We start from the raw sequence: 21,174 nt of genomic DNA, 5'->3' as shown, positions 1-21,174 counted from the left end.
TAGGAAACTAAATTATTACTGAAAATGGAACGTTCTCGATACCGCAGTGTACATCACTCTCTATTGGTCGAACTCGTAAACAAGTGCGACTGAGAACGAAACGAAATACTAGACCGAACGTTCCGATTTAAGTTACTGCGATTTGTTACGCTATATTTTGATTTTTGAGTCTGTGGCGTGGTTGTTGAGTGACTGAGTGTTGTGTTGGCAAAATCAAACTGATCCTAAATAATGCATAACTTAAAAAAATTAAAGAAATTGAGATAATTTGTTTTATTTTATATTATAGCGTTTTTTTTTTCAAAAAGTTGGTTAGTTTTAAGGGGTTTTAACTTAAGCTCTAGGGGTAAAAAAATTAGAGCTGGTAACCCTGTGGAACGTTCTGTCTGTATATTCTCCACACACCACACGAGGTGTTTCTTGTGTTTTGATTTAATTCGTGGCTTATTCTCCTAGAAATTGTGATAAAATTTGGTTATTTTAATAAAAACTTTTCAAATACCACTTCACACCTTTTAAAATGTGTAAGCACAACAGTTAATAGTCAAGCCAAGAAATTTAAATTGTTTGCCTCTACGGTCATACCGGGCAGGTGTCATATTTTATTTTCTAATAAATTCTTGTTGCAATTCGGAATATTTTCTTTCAGTGTCGTGATAAACTGAATATGCAGTAGGCCAAATATTATTCTATGGAGATAGAACTTGAGATTTCAGGTATGTGTTTAAAATAATACATTATTGCATTGCGTCATTGTTTCATTTATTTCTAAATTAGTACCCTTCGTATTTTAATCTTGAAACAATCATCGGAACGGGTGAAAATTTTTTTTAACGGCAATATTTTTTTTTCCCAAATTTGTATGTTTACAGTGCAGTCAGCTGTCCAATTGACTGATTTAACTATTTTGTCGATAGTATCTCGTTGCATTAAACGTCGGAGAGATGGGTGAAGTCGGGGGAGAGGTGGCTCTAATCGCAGATGAGCTCAGCCGAGCTGTGGAGCTCACACTCAATGCTGCGGTTGCTCACGAGGCTCGTAATCAGGCCTATAATGCTTGCGAAAGGTATGTTTAAGGTCAAGATTTTATGCTTGTCATTTATTCCAGCGTATCATGTACATTATAGTACATGTAGATAAATCACCTTCAATTCATTTTGCATAACCTGTTTCATGTTGCTAAAACATAAAAATAAAGGGACAGTCTGACAAAAAAAAATGCAGCATGTTCCTGTTGAATTAGCAGAATTTATGGCAATGAATTCTTAAAATGTTCATTACTTAACTCTATTTATTGTTTTGACTGAAGTTCTACGCTAGACTAAATGATGCCCACAACTTCATCTTTGTAGTTTGTTTATGGCAATCTCATGGAAACAAATAGTAATTTTTCAAATACAAATACGTTTATTTGTCAAACATAGGTGAGAACGTGGATATAAATGTCAGGTAATTTTCAGTAACACTATGTTGTGCCATAAGGCGTACAAATAGCCACAGTTTCACATGCAGCATGCATCTTACGTTACAAACAATTAACAATAAGAACTACCTATAGTTAAAACTGCTTAAAACAACATTGAAAGGACAGCATTATTTGGTTGTTATACACTGTTGGTTGTTATAACCAGTGTTACTTTGGTATATAAGATTGTGATGAGACTTTTTTTTTTTAGTTGTTATTGCTATACTTGCTATACTGATATGTTATTATAACTGGTGTTGCTATACACGGTTTTGAAAGTATGTTAATTTCTTTTCAGCATCTTAGTTATCTTCATTCTAAATTTTTTAAATTGGTTAAGCAGGTTAAGTACTAAACAAAGGCACCAAATACAGACTGCTTGTTGGCCTCTTATCATATGTAAATAAAATGAGAAATACCTACTCAAATTTCCTCTGAAAATTTTGTTGATCTGGCACTGATTCTAATTAGTCATACTTATGATATAATATATTTTTTTAGCTTTAAAGAGAGCTCACCATGGTGTGCGCAAGCCGGCCTGCTGCTCGCGAGCGGGCAGTATTCAGCTGTGGTCAAACACTTTGGTCTACAGCTCATGGAGCACACTGTCAAGTACCGGTGGACACAAATCACGCAAGCGGAGAAGATTTTTATCAAGGTATATGAAACAATCTTGTGAGTCCTAGCATACTTCAGTTAGGTCAGAAAAGGTTGAAATTCAGAAGATACTGCCATATATCAATGTGTCAAGTTGTTTTACATTAGAGTAACATGCAACCATGTGGCATATGATGCAATGTTGGTGCAAAGAGAATACAACTATCACAACATTTTCATGCCATATTGTGATATGAGAATAGACTAGGCCCTAGTCTATTCTAATATCACAATATGGCATATAGTTCTATTGGATTGTCCTAGTGAATTATCCTCTAGTCACTAGGGGATAATTCACACTGAGATGTGGTACTGGCCTTATACTCGGTGCAAACTGACCCTAATTGTGATTTTGTGATGCTGATTTAATGTGAAAAATTATTGTAAATATAAGCCACTTATGTTGACTGAATATGGTTTACTGATCCAGTAGGTAGTACTTTAACCTAATGAGAAAATAGAACATTGTATTGTATTAAATTAATGAGAAAATAAAATCAATAAAGGTTAACAATCTGGTTTAGCCAACTGGTTAAACAAGGTGGTAAATTCAATAAAATTTTTACTACCTACGCATATTGGAAGTAAATTAAGAATCTTAATTTTTTTTCCTCAAAATTTCGTCATTGACTTGTCTTTTGTGCGTCTCTTAGGCCACAATTTGGACGTATCCTTTGTTCATTGCGCGTTCTAGATGCTCACCACGCATTGGTTACCTGGCTGCACGAGCATACATATTTTTGTAACATTGGCTGTATCTTTGCAGTTGACTGTACAATGTCAGTAATACACTTTCATTTTTAAATTAAGTAGCTAATAATAAAAGTGTAAGCTGTTGTAGTTGCACCATAATTAGCAACATACATATGACTAACCCATCTTCTCAAATGATAACATGCATCATCACAAGACATCTGGGGTAATTCCTCGATCTCGCAATCACTTAGCTGGGCACTGACTGAACCAGCTCATGTTGCAGCCACTTTAATCACCTCTAAGGCGGCTCGCTCAGTCAGTAATCAATAAAATCAACAGCTGTGGTACCATCAGCCAAATATGTGGTCTACCACCCTAAAGTTGATAATCGTTTGCATGTCATAAAACAATAATGCCAATAGACGTGTCTGTCAACTTGAAAGTTCGACTTTAGTGACATATTCATTTGATAGGATCTTGTTTAAAAATTGATAGACCACTTATTTGGCTGATAGTACAAGTCGAGGTATGCCCAAGATGTTCCGAACCAGTCCGTGGTTCCTTGTCAAGATGAGCTGGAACAGAAAGCTAACTGTGAACTGCGCGCCAGTGTTCGTGCGACTCGGCGCGGTTGTCTGTGGCGAAAAACTACCCTCGTTTACCTTAATTTAATATAAAGCCTTAGATGCATCCACATCTAGGAAATATCAAGTGGTTAAGTAAAATTTCGATAACTTTTAATTAATTAGTTAACCAATAGCAAATAAAACAGGTACATAATACAAAAGTTACAGATAGTTACTTAATGTTACTGTGTTAGTTACACCATGTTGCACTAGGTACATTTAAGGTAATTTTTCTTCAATGTTCAATATGTTTATGAATTATTCAGGAAAATGCCATGAAACTCCTCTACATCGGTGGCTGGGAGACGGGGCACCTGAACGACGCGCTGGCTCGCGTCATCGTGGAGATGATCAAGCGCGAGTGGCCGCAGCAGTGGCCCACGCTGCTGGCTGAGCTGAGCGACGCGTGCGCCCAAGGACACGTGCACACGCAGATTGTGCTGCACGTGTTCCTGAGGCTCGTCGAGGATGTGGCCACCTTACAGGTAAGGCGTTAACTAGCCCGAAGACGCGGCAACCGAGTTGGCTGATGTTGGGCCAACATGCAGGTGGATCAGATTAGGCGGTCATGCTGTGACCCACAATGCTCGTACGCAGATAGTGCTGCACGTGTTCCTGAGGCTCGTTGAGGATGTGGCCACCTTACAGATGACCGTTGATGGTTGTTTGTTGGCCTAATGTTAACCAGACCGAGCGACGCGGCAACCGAGTTGGCTAATGTTGGGTCTACATGTAGATATGGTTCCTATGAGTTGCTCTAGAGTGGCTGATGCTGTGGTCCACATGGGGATATTTATATAAGGCTTTTTATGGCTGTGTTTAAGGGCAATATTAACTGACCTGTAAGGGGCGGATATTTAGTGTGCAAAGTCAAAGCAGAACTGTATTCAGACTTAATTCTGTAATACATAAAAAAAACGGATGGCTAACTTGTAGCTCGCTCTTATTGCGTAGATATAAAGCGTGGTAGGTGTAGGGAGGTCCTAACTGTGCGGTGAGCGGCTTCGAATCGCAAAGAACAATGAACAGAGCAGGCAGACACGCCGGACGCGCATAGTTGTCGTCGGGCAGTTAATTTTCTTGAAATTTAAAGCAAAACTTTAAAGTATTTAGACTAAGAATAAAGTTAAATTTATAGAATAAAAATAGCTTAAAAAAACATAGATCATTCGAAAAAAGGGTATAAAACGTCGGCCAGGATATAAATAAATAAATATCATGGGACACTTGACACCAATTGACCTAGTCCCAAACTAAGCAAAGCTTGTACTATGGACACTAGGCAACGGATAAACATACTTATATAGATAAATACATACTTAAATACATATTAAACATCAAAGACCCGAGAACAAACATTCGTATTATTCATACAAATATCTGCCCCGGCCGGGATTCGAACCCGGGACCTCAAGCTTCGTATGCTTATTTACTACTTTTTTGCGGTTTAGCTTTTGATTTTGATTTACTTTATACAACAGACTACGATATGTTAAGGATTCTGTACTCTTTTATTCTTATTAAGCTTCAAAAATGTTTTGATTTTAACAAATGGAACTACAAATAGTCTTGAGTCACTTGATGCAATTTGCTGTGTGAAGGTCAAACTGCATTTTGAGGTTAAGAATTTTTACAGATCTACCGAGTGAATGGCAGTTGATTGATAGATAAGAACCATGTTGCTAATTTGCATATCACGATTTACGCGCCCGCACGTCTGCGGTGCCGATTTGTTGTAAATTTTGTATGTCTTGAAATAAAATTATTACAACATTTTTAGAGTAATATTAATATCATGCAATAGTATGTAGATCAGAGTCCAAGTCAAAGATATGTTTACACCTACCTTGTTGCTGTCAGTCACTTTGTATAAAATTGTCTGAAAGCATACAGTGTGGTACTGTATGCTGATAATTTATTTGTTTCGGGGATTTCGGAAACGGCTTTAACGATTGCGATGGAATTTGGTATGGTGGGGGTTTTGGGGGATGAACAATGGATCTAGCTTCTTTAGGAAACCACGTGTTTTCGCATTTTAGTTTTGACTCCTCAATTTCTAGGGAAGAAAGGACGTGTCAGATATTTTTCCATGCTCCGCTGTGGCAGATATTAATGGCAGGTAACTCAGCTTATGTTATGGATGTCCATGATCGGCGGTGATTGCTTTCCATCAAGTGATCCGCCTGCTCGTTTTCCCCGTATCATATATTAAAAAAGCAATGACTGTACTTTGCCCATAAAATTTAAAGGAAAAATCAATGCCTCATCTTAAGAACATGTTCGTCCTTTTAACTATCGTAAATGTTAACAAAATATGTTTTTTCCCTAGACACTAGAGCAGCACCAACGCCGCAAAGACATCTACCAGGCGCTGACGAGCAACATGTCAGAAATATTCGCCTTCTTTATGCGGCTCATAGAACTTCACGTGCAGGAGTTCAGAGAAAAAACCGCTGCTGGGGACAATGCCGCCGCCGCTAGCAACGGCAGGGTCGTACAGGTTAGTAACAACTGGATCATGAACTGTCTATTTATTTAAAATTTCATAGTGAAATCATATTACCGAACGACGAGCAAAATCATTATGACACTCGTTGTACAGTTGCCATCAGGTATTTCAGAGCGGCCAAGGTGATCACAAATATCGAAACATGAACTCTAATACCATTACAATAAAGCGCATGCTAGGATGTTTTAGACCACCTTTACCGCTCCGAAATATCTGATGGCGACTGTACATGCGGAGATTGGGTACAGTCAACGACAAAGAGATCATACGACGAATGTTACAAAAATATGTATACAAGACTTTATTGACTTAACGTTAAGGTCATGTATACATATTTTTGTAACTTTCGCCGTATCGATATATTTGCAGTCGACCCTATGTCAAACCCGGTCGTTACTGCCTACTTTGTATAATTTACTTTTAACGACATTATAATCAATTGCTTCTTTAGCTTGTAATGCAGCCTTGATCTAGTTTAGAATAACCTACCAGCAGCGTGACAAAGGTATTTAAACTGTCGATAAGATATTATTTTAGGGTTCTGTACTTCAGTTGGCAAACACAAAAACGGAACCCTTATAAGATTACTTTGGTGTCTGTCTGTTTATCCGTCCGTCCGTCCGTCTGTCAATACCCTTTATCTCAGGAACGCATGGATGTATCAAGCTTAAATATTGAATACTGGAATCTGCTTGGAGCAATGAAAAAATAAAACTTCTAACTAAGTCAACGTATTTAAAAGACACAGTCATAAAAAATGTGTTTCCATGCAAATTTCCGGGGAATAAAAACGTATAGGGTACTTCCGTTTGCCCTAGAAACTTAAGATTTGGAATGGAGGTCGCTCTTATGGCACAACCAATAACAAAAGTCTGCTCCCGACCTCGAGATCTCAAGAGCGACGTATATTCACTAGTTCTTGCTTCCCATTCCTTGGTACCCAAGGGAACCGGCATGCCCTATGACGGCTCTGCTCAGCACGCCGCCGCCCCCGCTTAGTCTTGGCCACGCCGTAACAGACATGTTTAACCAAGCTTTTGCCATCTAGTTAGTGTGTAGGTGTAGACCTACATTAGGAGATGTAGGAGATACTGTCCGAAATAAACGATTTATTATAATTATTAAGCTTAATAATGACGTTCGTTCCGCCAGGTGGTCCTGCTAACCCTGACGGGGTTCGTGGAATGGGTGTCGACGAACCACGTGGTGATGAACAACGGGCGGCTGCTACAGATACTGTGCGTGCTGCTGCAGGACGCCGCCTTCCAGCTGCCCGCCGCAGAGTGTCTGCTGCAGGTCGTCAACAGGAAGGGCTCGGTGAGTGCCTCCTGACAAACACACTCATCATTGTCATCATCATCTTCCCAGCTTATATACGTCCTTTGGGCACAGGTCTCCTCTTGAGGGCTCTCGAGGGCTTGGGCCGTAGTTCCCACGCGAGCCCAGTGCGTATTGGGAACTTCACACACACCATTGAATTGCTCCGCAAGTTGGTGCAGTTCTCACGATGTTTTCCTTCACCGTAAAGCTTGGGGTAAATATCAAATGTAATTTCGCACATGAATTTCGAAAAACTCTGAGGTGCAAGCCGGCGTTTGAACCCACGATCCTCTGCTTAGAGACCGTAGGTCAAACCACTAGGCCACCACAGCTATGCCAAACGCACTCACCAACTATCAACTAAAAATGTGTGTACATAGAAATCACCATCTATCAACTTCAACTGTCTTCAATATGTAACAGTCAGTATTGTCTTTTTGAAACTAGACCAAGGAACGAAAGCCGCTGATGATCCTGTTCAGTGAAGACGCTATATCTTGTATCCACCGCGCAGCTGTCGCCAGCATCAGCGCTGTCGACGAAAACAACTACCTCTTCCTCAAGAAGCTCTCTCAGGTAAGTGAATATGTCGAAAATTATCTCCATACAGCCCTAAAGACTGCTCTAAATTGATATCTCTAAGTAGAACAGACTGTAGCTTGGTAGTTCAGTTTTAAAAGCTTTCCAACCGCTATTAGTGTCCTATCGGGCGGGGCAGGGGCAAATATTTAAAACGCAGATACCTATAGGTTAAAGAACTAAATAAACCAATCGCAAGCAACTGTAACTTCAAACGGACCCCACGATACAAACGCCATCTAGCCATATTTCGCTTGTAAAGAAACACCGCCGAAGGCCTGTCAAAGCTGATTGTAAATCTTCTGAGGAACTACCGAAAATACCTGTTATGTATACAATGATTGACCCCACGTGAATTCAAAGGCATCTTAGATCTCTATATTCTCTCTCAAGTAACCATGTCGTCAACATATACAACAAAGTGAAATTATAAAGTACGTTTAGATCCTTAGAAGTCCCTATACCACAGGATCCGCCAGCCAAAGAGCGTTTATACCTGCTGGGCTGGCAACGTGGTGTTTTTGTTAGTTTTTCTCGATTATTCCATAAAAATTGATTGAAAATTAAACATGTGGTCTAATAGAACTGTTCTTAATATATAAGTTAATGTGTCTACTCTAATAATTATTCGTGATATACTTTTATTTTCTTTAAAAATCGTTAATAAACATTTGTTCATTTTTAAAGAATATAAAAGTCCTAAGTATCACGAATAATTATTGGAGTAGACACATTAACTTATGCGTTAAGTAGAGTTCTATCAGACCATATTTGTAATTTTTTATTAAATTTTTATGGAATAATAAACGCTCTTAACATATCGTTAAACATTCAGGTGGTAGCCGGCCTAGGCCAGCAATTGACTACCCTGTGGAACTTCGCCACCAACGTCGACTTCTGGATGCCGGTGCTTCTAGAGACCATGTTGCTGCTGACGTCACACCCTTCTCTGACACTGGCGCATACCACGAGCGGGGTTTGGCTGGCGATGTTCCGTCACGACCACATATCGAAGCTGCCTCAGGTGGTCGCTATTATACCTAGGTGGCTGCAGGCAGCTGCCCCGAAGGTGCTCAAGGTAATTTATACTTAGCCATTTTTGTTGTATTCTCGCACAATTTTAGTAGCCCTTATAGACTCGCGGCAAGAAGAACTGATAATGTGATAACCAGGAGTTGGAAGAATGACCGTCATTTTGAAAAACTTTCATTCATAAATTGGTTAAGCCATATATAATACAATCATAATTTACAACCTATCCACAAGAAACGGAAAGAATAAAGTCAAAATAACGTGCATCTTTTTCGACCCATGGTATCGTGATCGGACGTTCCCCAATGGGAGTCGATTCTCCACCCGCTTAAAAGGGAGAAAAGTGAATTCTAAAACGAGTTTCCGAAACAGCTCTGCGGATTTTTTTATCGTGAGTATGTAAGGGCATAAACGTTCCTGCTGTTTTTGCCCTCGGGTCTAATGCTACACGACCGACGTGCCGGCTGGTACTCTATCGATTCGAATACATTTCTAGACTAGACATCTTTTTTCAATTGTCTTCGAAATAAGGTATGTATTGTTTTTATACTGAGCGATAAGTTGTTGTGTCGCAGGTTACATATCCAGCGTCGCGAGCGAGCGGCGTGCACGACGCGGCGACATACGCGTGTATCGACTACGACAGCGAACAAGAGTTCGCGGTGTTTTTCAGTCGCTGCCGTACCGAAATTCTAGACTGCTTCAGGTGAATATATTGCTTTAACTATTGCAATGACATGTAATATACCTATGTAAATCATGAAATCTAATAAGTGATTAATCGGCTTATCTTTTATAATTTCTAAATTCGTTATTCTTATAATTTTTGTTTGACAGGCACTGTATGACTGCGGCGCCGCTTGTGACCTGGGCGTACGTGGAACAATGGACACGCTCCGCTTTGGACAAGGTGGACACGTGCCCAGTTCAGTTGGACGTCACGCATCCGTTGCACGTCGAGTGGGAAGCTCTCTCTCAAGTAAGGCTTTATGAACATTCGCTTTCGATGCTGAATCGAAACTACCTGTGATGTGATTTTTGTGTGTGTGTTACTTACTCAAGGTTCCACTTGTTTACTTATTGAGGAGAGTGTTTGACATCATTATAGAGTAGAAGACGATCTCAGTTTAATTGTTTTTTTTTTTTTTTAGTGTGTCCCTGTTTGTTGGCAGGTCCTAGACGTGGTGCTGTCGCGGCTGCTGCAAGCGGAGCCGCGGCCCAGCGTGGTGGAGGGTCTGCAGCTGCTGCAGCGCTGCGTGGGCTGCGCGCCGGCCGCGCCGCTGCTGCTGTCGCTGCTGCTGTCGCTCATCTCGGCGCTGTTCGTGTTCCTGAGCTGCGCGTACAGCCAGCTGGCCGGTGCGTGTCAGCCAATGCTCTAGCCTCCTGCCCCCGCGTGGGGGAGGGTCTGCAGCTGCTGCAGCGCTGCGTGGGCTGCGCGCCGGCCGCGCCGCTGCTGCTGTCGCTGCTGCTGTCGCTCATCTCGGCGCTGTTCGTGTTCCTGAGCTGCGCGTACAGCCAGCTGGCCGGTGCGTGTCAGCCAATGCTCTAGCCTCCTGCCCCCCGCGTGGGGAGGGTCTGCAGCTGCTGCAGCGCTGCGTGGGCTGCGCGCCGGCCGCGCCGCTGCTGCTGTCGCTGCTGCTGTCGCTCATCTCGGCGCTGTTCGTGTTCCTGAGCTGCGCGTACAGCCAGCTGGCCGGTGCGTGTCAGCCAATGCTCTAGCCTCCTGCCCCCGCGTGGGGAGGGTCTGCAGCTGCTGCAGCGCTGCGTGGGCTGCGCGCCGGCCGCGCCGCTGCTGCTGTCGCTGCTGCTGTCGCTCATCTCGGCGCTGTTCGTGTTCCTGAGCTGCGCGTACAGCCAGCTGGCCGGTGCGTGTCAGCCAATGCTCTAGCCTCCTGCCCCCGCGTGGGGGAGGGTCTGCAGCTGCTGCAGCGCTGCGTGGGCTGCGCGCCGGCCGCGCCGCTGCTGCTGTCGCTGCTGCTGTCGCTCATCTCGGCGCTGTTCGTGTTCCTGAGCTGCGCGTACAGCCAGCTGGCCGGTGCGTGTCAGCCAATGCTCTAGCCTCCTGCCCCCCGGGGAGGGTCTGCAGCTGCTGCAGCGCTGCGTGGGCTGCGCGCCGGCCGCGCCGCTGCTGCTGTCGCTGCTGCTGTCGCTCATCTCGGCGCTGTTCGTGTTCCTGAGCTGCGCGTACAGCCAGCTGGCCGGTGCGTGTCAGCCAATGCTCTAGCCTCCTGCCCCCCGCGTGGGGGAGGGTCTGCAGCTGCTGCAGCGCTGCGTGGGCTGCGCGCCGGCCGCGCCGCTGCTGCTGTCGCTGCTGCTGTCGCTCATCTCGGCGCTGTTCGTGTTCCTGAGCTGCGCGTACAGCCAGCTGGCCGGTGCGTGTCAGCCAATGCTCTAGCCTCCTGCCCCCCGCGTGGGGGAGGGTCTGCAGCTGCTGCAGCGCTGCGTGGGCTGCGCGCCGGCCGCGCCGCTGCTGCTGTCGCTGCTGCTGTCGCTCATCTCGGCGCTGTTCGTGTTCCTGAGCTGCGCGTACAGCCAGCTGGCCGGTGCGTGTCAGCCAATGCTCTAGCCTCCTGCCCCGCGTGGGGAATGCCTGCAGCTGCTGCAGCGCTGCGTGGGCTGCGCGCCGGCCGCGCCGCTGCTGCTGTCGTTTAGAAATTGGGCCTCATTGCAACATGACCTCGAACTCGCTCATAAGTGACATAAAATGTACAGTTTGTGGAACAAAACTGTTGATGCGAAAAAATCCAAATAATCACTCTTCCTTAAACAAACTGATATCTTTTTTATCTGCACCATAAGATAGTTCCCTGTTCATCAGTACTTGATTTGTGGGCAGGTCCGAGTGTGGGCGGCGCGGGCGCGGAGCTGCTGCCGCGCGTGCTGGACAAGATCTTCGCGGCGCTGGTGTACTGCGGCACGGGCGCCGACGCGCGCCGCAGCCGCGCCGTCAAGAACGTGCGCCGCCACGCCGCCAGCTTGCTCGTCAAGCTCGGCTCCAAGGTACGCCCCCACCGGCTCAGACCACACGACGAGATCTGCGCTGATGTACTTCAGCGCGCGTTCATTTTAGTATAAGGTGGCGAGGATATTATTATGAAAATATAGATATACAGACAGTGTTTAGCGAAAAGAAACCTTAAATCGGTTGAAAATTGGATTTATAGTGATTTTTTGATATATCTATATACCTGTTTCTTTCTCAAACGCTTTTCTTTGTGCAGCAAGTATGGCGCTACTAGCGTGTGACGTCACACGCTAGTATGTCTTTCTCTGTCTAATCTTGAATTTCAAAACTTTATAACTGTTATTTGTAAAGGTAGTTTAAAAATTGTTTTTCTATTCGATAACAGGCATTGTATGGTTTTAATTTATAAAACATACACAAAATAATCAAATACCGTATTGACGACTTACCCTATGTCGATTTGTAGCACTTGTAATTGTTATGGTACAGGGGCTAGATGGTTATATATGGTTAGATGTCCGAACAGCCTAGTGGTTAGATATTGAGGTGCATGTTTGTGTCCAGTACCCGCTGCTGCTGCTGCCGGTGTTCGGGCGGCTGCACGAGCTGTGCCAGGCGGCGCTGGCGCGGCCCGGGCTCAGCGCCGTCGAGAGCGTCACCATACAGGAGGCGCTGCTGCTTGTCTCCAACCACTTCTGCTGCTACGAGCGGCAGAGCGCGCTCGTCGCACAGGTAACCTGTTAGCAGCGCTCATGGTGCCCAAAAGTAGAAATAGTTCTGGCTCTGTCATCTGTCATACTCATATGAACCTGTCATACTCATTTTGATCTGAAAACGATATTTAATTTATTATATTACTAGCGATATAAGAACAATTATATAATTTTACTTTTATTTAAAGAAACCAATAAGATAGCTTTATCTTTTAGTTTTACAGTAAAAGTACAACTAAACATGAAGTAAACAAACCCTGACATAACGAAAATAAAACACACTTTTTGAATAAATTCACAACCTTTTGTCCACCCAAATCACGGTATCACAGTAATTTTGTATTATAAATTAATACGTTATAGGTTTGATTTTTGTCACAATGTCGCGATGAAATTTCAAAACGTCAGAGCATCAGAGCCATAAATGTCGCGGACGCTAGGTGGCGCTGATGTCGTGCACAGAGCCAATAGGCGTCCATTGGGTCAATTCCAGGGTGCTCGGGATCTGGCGGCGCGAGCTAGCGCTGCCTACCCTGAAATTGACCCAAGCACGCCACTAACTAGTATCAACAAAAACGGATGAACAGCGGGGTAAAGCCGCGGGTTCACGGTGGATGTGGCCCGCTACCAACTGCGGAGGTCTATGTCCAACATTAGATGCCCTACGGCTGATATGATGATAATGATGATTTGAAGGCTGTGCATTTATATCACGTCGGGGTCACCACTTTAGGGATATATTGGTGAAGGAGTATAAGTACCTTTTCAGGTTAACTTGAACTGATTTTAATAACATTAAATGATAGCTTAAATACAAGAAATTATCTAAAATGATCCATGTTGGGGTGAAGTGGCTTATCTGAATCGATCGCACGTGAGGTCAATACTGCAGCATTCCGAATCTATCGACACAACAAAATACAACTTACATCAAGATGTCTCTGAGTATGTCGCTAGACTAAGGTTAGATTACGTAAAAACGATGGCATAGGGCCATTCAAGTAAGTAAATTGCCTCTGGTGCCAAACAAGTAGTAATATTAGTTTTCGTTCAGGTTTTGGGCGACTGCAGCGCACGCTGGGCCGCGCTCGGGCCGCACGTGTCGTCGGCGGCGGCGCTGGCGCGGCTGGTGGGGCTGGACGCGCCGCCCGGCGAGCCCGGCGACCCCGCCGAGGAGGAGCGCGGCAACGCGCGCCGCACGCTGCTGCACGCGCTCACGCTGCTGCTCGGCGTCGTCAAGCGGACCACCGTGCCCGCCGACCCCGACAAGTGAGACCGAAATTCAGACTTCTATCTGTCAAAACAGAAGATTTATGAGGTTCCGAATTTTATGTCTTTCATTGTTGGACACTTGACCCTAGACACATTAACTTATATATAAGAACAGTTTTATCAGAGAAATTTTTTAATTTTCATTAAATTTTTATGGAATAATCGAGAAAAACTGTCAAAAATACAACATTGCCAGCTCAGCAGGTATAAACGCTCTTAACAAAACTCTGAACTTGCAGAGCGTCCCGCGGCGGCTTCAGCGCGGGCCTGACGCCGTCCGGCAACCCGATCTGGCGCAACCCGTGCGGCGCGCACGTGCTGCCGCTGTTCCCGCACGCGCTGTCGCTGGCGCGCGCGCTGCACGAGCTGCATCTACCAGCGGCGCAGGGGTTGATCCACGCGGCGCACGCGAGGGCGCTGACCCCGCCGCCCGCCGAGCGGAGGAACCTGCTCGGCCTGTGCGAGAGCGACGCGCCGCCGCCGCAGCCGCAGGATCGCATGCAGACCTTCTTGCACACGTTGCATGATAATGTGAGTCTTTGTTACTAAAACGTATTTTGGGTCGAGATGTTCTCTCGTTTTGTGACAGGCAGATTGTCATACTAGTGTCATGCACTCGCTGCCCGTGGTGCCATGAGTTATTTTAAGCGCTGTTACCATGTATTTTGTTACTTACACTTTACACAACTAATAATCCCTCCCGATGTAACTGCAACGACAAAGGTAAATTCCAGACGCGCTAATCGACTTGATGGCAAAATCGTGAATGGCTGGCCGCATCTCACTGCGGTTGACGCTTATATCTCACGTGGAACGTTCTGTTCTTTTCTTGAAAACTAATGAGTTATCGTTTGTGTCGTGCATCATTGGTAGGTGTGTCACCTGGTGGGCGCGGCGGCGACGACGTTGGGGCGCGAGCTGTACTCGGCGCCGGGGCTGGCGCGCGCGCTGGCCGGCTCGCTGCTGCACGCGCTGCCCGCGCTGCCTGAGCACTGGCTGCGGCCCGTCGTGCGCCACGCGCTCAAGCCGCTGCTGCTGCACTGCCCGCCCGCGCACTACCAGGACGTGGCGCTGCCGCTGCTGGACGTGCACGCGCCCTTCAGTAAGTACACGCGGCACGCGGCCGGCTCGCTGCTGCACGCGCTGCCCGCGCTGCCTGAGCACTGGCTGCGGCCCGTCGTGCGCCACGCGCTCAAGCCGCTGCTGCTGCACTGCCCGCCCGCGCACTACCAGGACGTGGCGCTGCCGCTGCTGGACGTGCACGCGCCCTTCAGTAAGTACACGCGGCACGCGGCCGGCTCGCTGCTGCACGCGCTGCCCGCGCTGCCTGAGCACTGGCTGCGGCCCGTCGTGCGCCACGCGCTCAAGCCGCTGCTGCTGCACTGCCCGCCCGCGCACTACCAGGACGTGGCGCTGCCGCTGCTGGACGTGCACGCGCCCTTCAGTGAGTACACGCGACACGCGGCCGGCTCGCTGCTGCACGCGCTGCCCGCGCTGCCTGAGCACTGGCTGCGGCCCGTCGTGCGCCACGCGCTCAAGCCGCTGCTGCTGCACTGCCCGCCCGCGCACTACCAGGACGTGGCGCTGCCGCTGCTGGACGTGCACGCGCCCTTCAGTGAGTACACAACCAACCAAATCTATGAGTAGACACTGTCCGTTAATAAATACACAGGGAAGTCCATCTCCACAACAAATTCTCAAATACAAGAGTATTAGTGTACATTACTGACAGATACAAAGACTCCTTCGTGTTATACACATACACGGACGACCACATTCATAAAATGTAAAGGGGCATGTCTTTGTGAATGTACAAAATCTAAAGAGTTGTTCGACTATGCTGATCTTTGCACTTATAAAATGACCATCTCTTGTGTTTGCAGTGCTAGTACATCTATCGCAGCGATGGGACTACATAGTGTCGCTTTATGAATCCGGGAAGCTGGAGGAAGAGGGCAGTAATGAATCACAAGAAGTTTTAGAAGATATGCTCGTCCGACATCTCACTAGGGAACACTTAGAAGTGCTCAAGGTAAGAATCCAATCCACGATTGGTAAAAATTTGACAAGATTATTACGATGCGTTTTTGGTTGTGTTTGCGAAAACTCGAGTCCTAGAGTATAAATTTTGGACTCAGACTTACCTGAGGTTCATTTTTGGTTTGAGATTGATGTTGCTGTAAACATGGGATCGGCGGTAATATGCCCTCACGTGGAATCATACACCATACTATATTGCTATTTTATTTCCTCGCAATCGAATTGAAAAGTAAAGTTTAAAACTCGAGCATTAAACCCATTTTCCCCTCGACGTCGCTATCCATATCGCCGTACCGGCTCGCGTGGGTATAAGAACGTCCCGGGTAAAATGGCTCGTTTTATGCTCAATCAATATTGTTGTACAATCTACTATTGTGTTGTCAGGTTTCCCTGGTGGAAGGCGGCGTGAGCGCAGAGGCGCACGCGGGCATCGGCGACATGGAAGAGGACTCGCCGCCGCCCGTCAGCACGCAGCGCGCGCCCGAGCACGTGTCCGAGCTGGGCGCGCTCGTGCTGGCGCGGCCGCACGCCGGGCCCGCCGTGCTGCACACGGTACGGTACTCGCCGCCCCCGTCAGCACGCAGCGCGCGCCCGAGCACGTGTCCGAGCTGGCGCGCTCGTGCTGGCGCGGCCGCACGCCGGGCCCGCCGTGCTGCACACGGTACGGTACTCGCCGCCCCCGTCAGCACGCAGCGCGCGCCCGAGCACGTGTCCGAGCTGGGCGCGCTCGTGCTGGCGCGGCCGCACGCCGGGCCCGCCGTGCTGCACACGGTACGGTACTCGCCGCCCCCGTCAGCATGCAGCGCGCGCCCGAGCACGTGTCCGAGCTGGGCGCGCTCGTGCTGGCGCGGCCGCACGCCGGGCCCGCCGTGCTGCACACGGTACGGTACTCGCCGCCCGTCAGCATGCAGCGCGCGCCCGAGCACGTGTCCGAGCTGGGCGCGCTCGTGCTGGCGCGGCCGCACGCCGGGCCCGCCGTGCTGCACACGGTACGGTACTCGCCGCCCCGTCAGCATGCAGCGCGCGCCCGAGCACGTGTCCGAGCTGGGCGCGCTCGTGCTGGCGCGGCCCGCACGCCGGGCCCGCCGTGCTGCACACGGTACGGTACTCGCCGCCCCCGTCAGCACGCAGCGCGCGCCCGAGCACGTGTCCGAGCTGGGCGCGCTCGTGCTGGCGCGGCCGCACGCCGGGCCCGCCGTACTGCACACGGTACGGTACTCGCCGCCCCCGTCAGCACGCAGCGCGCGCCCGAGCACGTGTCCGAGCTGGGCGCGCTCGTGCTGGCGCGGCCGCACGCCGGGCCCGCCGTGCTGCACACGGTACGGTACTCGCCGCCCCGTCAGCACGCAGCGCGCGCCGAGCACGTGTCCGAGCTGGGCGCGCTCGTGCTGGCTCGGCCGCACGCCGGGCCCGCCGTGCTGCACACGGTACGGTACTCGCCGCCCCCGTCAGCACGCAGCGCGCGCCCGAGCACGTGTCCGAGCTGGGCATTCGATTAAGAAATTAGCCCATTTCAAAGAAGGATTTTACATTATGAGTATTTTGGAATGAATGGTTAACAACATGAACGAGGCTATTATTGAAGTTGTCAATTCGGTGTACAGGTGCTGCGCGCGTTGACGTGGCAGGACTCGACGTCGTCGCTGCGCGCGACGGCGCTGGCGCTGCCGGCGCTGCGGGCGGCGCTGGAGGCGGGGCTGGTGGGCGAGGCCGAGGCTAGCGGCGCGCTCGCCGCCGTGCTGCAGGCGCTGCGCGCGCACGGCCAGCACGACGCCAACCAGTGCGCGCTGCTGGCACTCGCCGTGCAGGTAACTAAAAGGTTTACTGCTGATGGACTGCGGCCGCGGCGAGAGAGGAGCGTCATCAGTTGTTCGGTTTCATTTTAATGTCATAATATAGTGTGTCTATATAGTAGCACTACGGCGTGAACAAGCGCAGCGTAGGATGTCCACCAACGAGATGTACGGATGACTTGGTTAAGGCTGCGTTTCCACTAGAGCTGTGCTGTGCGAGAATAGGTGAATGAAAACTCATTCCTCGCACATTTCTTATGGAAACTGGAGTTCTATGTCAATAGTGGAGGTCCGCCGTATGATATAATGATGATAATGGTTTGAGCGAGAGAATCTACTTTTTAGATCTTGTCCAGACGGAGCGTATTACGCTCGCGCGTACACACTTGCGTTCCCGAGGTATAGTCGAGTTCATAAATTTGTTAGCAAAAATATCTGAACACGCTTCTACGCCGTTAACAATAGAGTCTTGTTTAGATATTTTTGATAAAAATTTTGCTCACAAGTTTATGAACTCGACTGTACTAGAGCTACATACACCCCGTCCAGATGCTCTCGCGCTTTCATAGCGCAAAACGCTCCGTCTGGACAGGGTGTTACTGGCAGGCCTTGTAGCCCCCCCTTCCGCCAGGCGTACGAGACGCTCCGTCCGCGCTTCCCGCACGTGGCGGCGGTGCTGCGCGCCATCCCCGACGTGGACGCGCACGACCTGCGCCGCCTCGACGAGAAGCTGACGCCGACCGCCGCCAAGCAGAACAAGATCGACAAGACCAAGCGGGACCTCTTCAAGAAGATCACCGCGAGGGTGCGTACACCTTACTGTATACTATGAATTTTTTGAGGTGATCTCGTTAACAGCCAACCTGTCGGACGAAGCCATTGTATTCTATTGTCCTCAAGTGCATAATCCTCTGTTTAAAATGGACGGAAATATAAGATAATTTTGTTGTATTTGTGTCTTTGTGAATGTGAATAAATGTCTTCTTTATTTCTTTATAAAATATAATAAATTGATATAACGACTTTATTATATACCTCAGAGAGTTCATTTTAAGTAAAACTTTGGCAGATTATTTTTTTCAAAATTGAATGCGTCGTAGACTAGCAGCCTCATGAAAAGTATTATCTGCGATCGAGTATTTATTTTAAAATGCACTTTCTGTTCTAGACAATAAAGTCGTTATTTCAATGAACTATTTTAAACTCGCTCTTTGCTGAATAAAAAAAATGGTTTGCAGTTAATCGGTCGCAACGTGGGTCAGCTGTTCAAGAAGGAAGTATACATCCTGGACCTGCCGACGATGCCGGCGCCGGCGCGCGACAAGCCGCGCAGCGCGCTCGACGCGCCCGACGGCGCCGGCCTGCCCGGACTGTTCGCACCCGCGCCCACGTAGCCCCCCCCCCCCCCCCACGCCATGCGTCTAATGTATCGCCAGCCTAAACACGATTGCCCGACACGGTTACTATAATAGCCCTAAGTTCTCAGCGAGAAGGAAAAACTGACACACGAGTACGTGGACGAGTAGGCGAGGAACTCATCACATTCTCGCGTACTTCTCGCTTCTCGAACGTTCTCGACGTGAATCTGTCGTTTTGTTTGTATAAGATCGCCTCATGCTTAAGAAAATTTACGGAAGGAAACCACGACCGATGTGGGTAAAAGGGCGACCCTACTTTGCATAGTCATGCGTGACCACGATTTTGGTTTATAACTGTAAAAGCTGATGGTAATTTTGTAAAAGACTTCCGTATCAAAGAGATCATAGAGATAAGTCATGCAAAAGGAACGCAGTACGGTGAAGTACAGGGTACGAGCTCTGATTGCAATATTATGAATGTTTTTTGGGTGATTGTGATAGAGTATTGCGTGCAATATGAAATTGGTACTCGTATTCAGAATCCTTAAAAGAACCGCAATATTTGTAACCGCTAAAACTGACTGCAGTAAAATGCGACTGAACTGGTGACATTCCTTGTTTCTTAGATCTAAAGTTATATTATCTTGAATTAATGACCGTTTTGGGCGATCGTGCTTAGATGGATGATAAATGGGTTCGAGTTACTAGTGTCAATACAGCAACTCTTGGTTCGCTAAGAGCTTTTTATAAGAATACAGAATGAAATAATAGTCCTAAAATTTGTAATTATTATGATACAGCGCGTAGCTAAAATTTAAAACTCATGGAATGTAATGTACTCAAACGGAGTAGTAAGAAGTAAGAGTGATATTTTTTTAAGTTATTTCATGGGCTAGCAGAAGTGAGAAGTGATAAAGAACTTTTTTAAGTTCATTATGTATTTAGCCAATAATGATCCTTATTTGGATTGCAGAGTTGCAAACCGCGCCAGGTTTGCTGATTGACTCCGGGGCGCCGGCCCGTAAGCTAGTTAGCCATACTAATTAATCGTAATTTTGCTCCTATTCGTACTCGCAATGTTAAACATTCTTAATGTGAATAACCATTTGTATGTTATTAATTAAATTATGTTATGAAGTGACTGATTTACCATTTGTTTTCTTTGTCTACTTACCCCCGACGCTAAAAAGGGGAGGTTAACGCATTCGGGCGTTTTCAAAAAAAAAGTGTACCCTTACCCTTTTTTTGAAATTTTGGAATATGATATTTCCTACTCAGAATCAAGAGCACAATCAATTTCAATCGTTTAAAGTCCCCCTTTTTTAGGGTTCCGGAGCCAAAATGGCAAAAACGGAACCCTTATAGTTTCGCCATGTCTGTGTCTGTCCGTCCGTCCGCGGCTTTGCTCAGGGACTATCAATGCTAGAAAGCTGTAAATTTGCACGGATATATATGTAAACTATGCCGACAAAATGGTACAATAAAAAATTGAAAAAAAATTTTTTTAGGGTACCTCGCATACATAAAGTGGGGGTGATTTTTTTTTCTCATCCAACCCTATAGTGTGGGGTATCGTTGGATAGTTCTTGTAAAACCATTAGGGGTTTGCTTAGACAATTTTTTAATTCAGCGTTTTGTTTGCGAAATAGTGCAATTTTTCATTAAAATCGAGCGTTCCCTCCCCCCCCCCCTCTAAAATCTAAACCGGTGGGTGGAAAAATTCAGGATGGTAGTAAGTATTATCAAACTTTCAAGGAAAACTATAACGGCTAAGTGTGCTTGAGAATTATTAGTAGTTTTACTCTTAAATAGCAGCCTAAGGTATAAAATATACCTAAACTTGGAAGATTCCGTATAAAATACGAAATCCTTAGAAAAATATTACTTAATTTTTTCGTAATGGCTACGGAACCCTATTTTGGGCGTGTCCAACACGCTCTTGGCCGGTTTTATTTCGAACAAAATTTTATGAGTCAATTTTGTCACGCCCATATTGAGTGTATGAAAAAAAACTATCGGAATCGATTGTGCTTTTGATTCTGAGTAGGAAAAACCATATTTTTTTTGAAAACGCCCATTCACTGCCACCAACGACGCCCATATACGTTTTCGGAACTTCGCCCAGTGCCGCTGTCATAATTATTCATAC

General features: G+C 47.0%; 1 protein-coding gene across 1 annotated transcript; it reads left to right on the top strand.

Moving 5' to 3' along the window:
* The first annotated feature begins 921 nt into the window (after nt 1-921).
* On the top strand, nt 922-20,174 carry Ranbp21 (exportin-5-like protein Ranbp21). Its single transcript, XM_074111076.1, has 20 exons — nt 922-1,066; nt 1,967-2,123; nt 3,711-3,929; nt 5,774-5,944; nt 7,106-7,270; nt 7,721-7,849; nt 8,688-8,930; nt 9,460-9,590; nt 9,722-9,863; nt 10,057-10,240; nt 11,721-11,884; nt 12,414-12,581; nt 13,617-13,831; nt 14,074-14,365; nt 14,708-14,936; nt 15,718-15,866; nt 16,259-16,426; nt 17,479-17,682; nt 18,299-18,472; nt 18,906-20,174. The coding sequence occupies exons 1-20, from the start codon at nt 945-947 to the stop codon at nt 19,059-19,061; spliced, it is 3,582 nt and encodes a 1,193-aa protein (XP_073967177.1). The 5' UTR covers nt 922-944; the 3' UTR covers nt 19,062-20,174.
* Nucleotides 20,175-21,174: the final 1,000 nt, after the last annotated feature.

The sequence above is a fragment of the Choristoneura fumiferana genome, chromosome 2, assembly GCF_025370935.1.
Source record: "Choristoneura fumiferana chromosome 2, NRCan_CFum_1, whole genome shotgun sequence".
Taxonomy (NCBI): Eukaryota; Metazoa; Arthropoda; class Insecta; order Lepidoptera; family Tortricidae; genus Choristoneura; species Choristoneura fumiferana.
Note: the sequence above shows the minus strand (reverse complement) of the source record. Positions and strands in the feature narration are given on the sequence as shown.